Below are 4,379 nucleotides of genomic sequence, written 5' to 3'. Positions count from 1 at the left end.
AATATTTTAATGAGCCCTATAACCGTGACGGTTGACGCGTCTTTCCATTTAAAAATCACGTTTTCTTATCCGCTTATCGTGAGGTTGCATCACTAAACTGGAGATTATCTTCTAATACCGTCCTTGTCTATCTGTAAGTTTCCGATAATGTGAGATAGAGACGAAAAATCCGTATTTTTACGTGTGTAAAATGAAATTAGTTTGAATCAGTGTTCGTCGGCTCACCTGACGTGCGGACGATCGATAGCGGTGCGAGTTGCGTTACGACCCTAGTTTGTTGGGATTGAATTCGTTCGCGAAACGGGACGGGACGGGACGGGACGGGACTTGCCGCTCGAGGCGTAGTGATGTGTGTAATGTAAATCCGTTATCGATAGACGTCGTGACAAACATGATGACTATGGACGTCGGGATGTACAACAATCAGCAGAATGGGTACACGCCGAATATTACCAACAAGGGGCAGCATACCAACCTCCGTACGAATACCACGAAGGGTACTACGAACCGACTCCTTATTTCGAACCTATAATCCATAATCAGACGCACGAACCTGCCCCAGTGATCAGTACAGATACAGGACTGTGTTATACAAATTTGGACTATGGTGAACTACAGCAAAACTACCCCGTACATCCCTTACCACCCCATCCTGAGGCTTTCAAACATAGAGAGGAACATGACCTGAGGAGATGCATATGCATGAGCATAAACTAGACAACCATTATTTGGAAACGAAATATAACATGCATTTTGTGGATGACTCGTCCATGCAATACAATCACGCGGGGTCGCCCCTACCTTGTGGTGATTTCGACCCTTACGCCCCGAAAGACGAATTTGGGGGGTTAAGAGAGGGGTTTCCTCGGGAAGGGGACATGCAGGGCCACCACCTGGGCCATCAAGCGCACTCGTCTCACGCGGCAGTTCCTACTTATAAGTGGATGCAAGTTAAAAGGAATGTGCCCAAACCTACCGGTAAGTTTGATATTTTTGGTACTTAAGTGGGATAGACTGGGTATGGTTGTAACCATCGATATACCTAAATGACAAGATATGCCCAAGCGAACAAAGTTTTTCACGGTTTTGGAACCACTTAGGGGTGGAATTTCGAAAAATCCTTTCTTAGTGGATACCTACTCCTTACAAAGAATAAGTAGACCCTCCAAAATTCATGTCTTTAGGACCAGCGGTTTAGGCTACGCGTTGATATATACATATGTCAGTCAGTCAGTCAGGACCTTGAATTTTATATATATGTATAGATACCTAATAATGTCTGTCGTTTACAATAGGTATACCTTCCTATCTAAGTAGGTAGATATACCTACATAAAGAGCGACGGCAAGTGAAGTCCAAGTTAAATCTTAATTAACATACTCGCACGCTTGCTGGTTTAGGAAGGAATTAATTACTTAACTGGCCAAGACCTAGTATTAAATTAACTGTTTATTTAAGTAAGTGTCATATTCTACTTAACTTACTTATAAACTTCTTGTAGTTTGGTAAAATGCGCAAATCCCCGAAATTCTAAATCCCCGAATTGAAAAATAAATGGGAAGGTAGGTACTTATCTAGGTATAAAGTAGTTTTGTGATTTTTCTACCAAAGTTTTACTTTTGAACATTGAACAAAGAATTAATTACCTTTTCCTGTTTTTTAGTATCAATAAGTAGGTAAGTATTTCTATTCAAAACAATTATTTCTTTAATATAGTCACGAGTTATTCCGATAACTATCTATTATTGACTGGTCGGTTAAACAATTAATGCGTTCAAGGCAAGCGGTTGAAACTTGGAGCAGTTACAAATACTTACGAGACAGAAAATTATAATATTAGTTGTGTCAATTTCCCGTAAGTCAGACAGTCAGCTTTTCCTTTTATACCTTTACTAGTTTATGCTCGCGACTTCGTCCGCGTGGACTACACAAATTTCAAACGCCTATTTCACCCTCTTAGGGGCTGAATTTTCAAAATCCTTTCTCAGCGGATGCCTACCTTGAACCTTCATAATAGCTATCTGCATGCCAAATTTCAGCCTGATCCGTCCAGTAGTTTGAGCTATGCGTTGAAAGATCAGTCAGTCAGGGGTTGCCCATTCAACGTCTACTAAACCTAGGTCTACTTAATTATTACTTGTTTTTTATCTGTATTTTATATGTAATTTAATATGTAATAATATCCAATATCCATATCCAATAAATGCCGCAAGGTAGAATTTGGATATACACTAATAATACCTTTAAGATCTGTAAACTAACCCAAATTCGCAATAAAGAGTCAGTGAGTCAGTCAGACAGTCAGCTTTCCTTTTATTTTACCTTTATATTATGTTACGCTCAAAGACCGAAAACGTTCATTATCGTCGAGAGGATGATGGAAGCCAGAGCCTAAAGTAAACGCATTTATTAAAAGACTATTGTCTTTTTAGATCCGTCAAAATAAATGTCAATGTAGTGTGTCAAAAATGTCATCTTGAAAAATTGTATATTAATAGAAAATACACTCCAAGTTTATTTTTTAATATAAAGTCTCTTATTTACTAAATCTTAAAAATAAAAAGTAAATTTAATTCCTACATGGTCATCCGAAAAGCTTCTCTTTGTTGTATAGAAGCAGGCGTTACTTACTTTGCGGAAATCCATTAAACTTGCAATGAACCAAAAGCTTAATTTGCTGTAATCCGCTGAAACAGGTCGTGCATTTCGCATGCTGCATGTTGCATCATACAGATTCGACCTGTTTCAGCGGATTACAGCAAATTAAGCTTTTGGTTCATTGTATAAGCTTCTCTTTCTAAAACCGCCTCTTTAAGCCCTGTCTACCCCTTATATCGTCCAATCATTTGCGTCAAAAAAAAAAATAAGTTAGTGATTAGTTAAATTAACTACTTACCTAAATTTTGTACTTATGATAGAATATTAAAAATAGTGCTTTAAATGTAAAAAATATGTTTACAAGTGATAACCGATGTACTAAGGTTAGCATAACTAAATTTTTATCCTATTGTTGGTGTTTTATGGTGTAAATAGAACGTTAAAATATGAAGATGGTAAGTTTGAAAGGGGCGTCTTAGCCTGCCAAACTATGTTTAATTATATTTTATATGTTTATCCTAGGTTAATAGGACATAAACTATGTAATATTTTTGTTAATTATTAATAAAGACATTTTTCAAACAAACAACAAACAATCATTTGCGTCTTTGGTGACGGAGCACATTTGCCTGCAAATCTACCTTTCAACACAACAACGCGTTGTGGCAATCGCAGAAAGGCCACGACGCGAAATTCGTCTTATGGCTCTTACGAAAACTCTCACGCATTGTGGGATGTTTTTTCGTGCAATGAGCTTTTTCGGTCTTGGGCTTATAACTTAAGAAGTACGTAAGATTATAGAGAACTCTTCAGGCACGTAGTTTTCCTCACGATACAACGCAAGCAGCATAGGTAGGTAGGTAGAGCCTCGATAGCTCCACGGTTAAACGAGCGGGCTGTAATCCGAAAGTTCGCTGGTTCAAACCCCACCCGTTCAATGGCGTGCAACTCATAGAGGCATAAAAGCGCTGCTTACCCAAGAAATAGTTAACTCAGTTGAAATTGCGCGATGCTCATTATCCTTTGGCTTGCTTACCTAACTAATGCTTACCCTGGTTTTAAACCCTATGCACGCCACTGCACCCATTGCACCATTGGGGAATATTAGTCACCATGGCAAACTTGGCCATATTCTTTAATATATTCTTTAAAAAAAAAGTTGAAGCAAGTGATATAATATATCACTTGCTTCAACTTTTTTTTTAAAGAATATATTTAAAGAATATGGCCAAGTCTATATTATAGAAGCTTAAAATGCATATTACTCCGAAAAGTTCGCGGTGCGTGCCCGAGAATCGACCTCTGATCCCTCGAATAGGCGGCCGACATCAACCACTAGGCTATCGCGGCATTAGCAAGAGAAGTATTTAGACGAAATACAAATAATATGATGTCAAAGGTTAGCTACGTTTGCTAACGCATGGATAAATACATTCTGCATTCAATCTAAACTATAAAGCGCAATGCACACCGACAGAATGGAACCGAAGCTCACGCAGCGTTTTTTGGGCACCGTACGAAAGATTGAAAAAAATGGAACCCTATAGGATCACTCGTGGGTCTATCAGTTTGTCTGTCTTTATAATAACAATAACGTTTTTGCTAGCGTTCTAGTTACAACCTGTATTATTTACTGGGCACCCGGGCAGCCTAAACAAGGCTTCTCCAATAAGTTTAAGGCTCTCTATCAGACGTCCATATTGTTTTCGAATGTCTATTAACTGTATGCTGTCCGCCACATTATGTCAGATGGGACGAGTCAAATTATTTGCTTCGACGTG

The 4,379-nt window shown here is 38.5% G+C and overlaps 1 protein-coding gene across 1 annotated transcript; it reads left to right on the top strand.

Moving 5' to 3' along the window:
• The first annotated feature begins 391 nt into the window (after window positions 1-391).
• Window positions 392-1,004, top strand: LOC117986162 (uncharacterized). Its single transcript, XM_034973001.1, is given in 3 exon segments — window positions 392-437; window positions 440-679; window positions 682-1,004. Coding segments are annotated over 3 exon segments (609 nt in total).
• The last annotated feature ends 3,375 nt before the right edge of the window (window positions 1,005-4,379 follow it).

This window comes from Maniola hyperantus, chromosome 10 (genome assembly GCF_902806685.2).
Source record: "Maniola hyperantus chromosome 10, iAphHyp1.2, whole genome shotgun sequence".
Classification (NCBI taxonomy): domain Eukaryota; kingdom Metazoa; phylum Arthropoda; class Insecta; order Lepidoptera; family Nymphalidae; genus Maniola; species Maniola hyperantus.
This window is presented reverse-complemented; position numbering and strand designations above follow the sequence as displayed.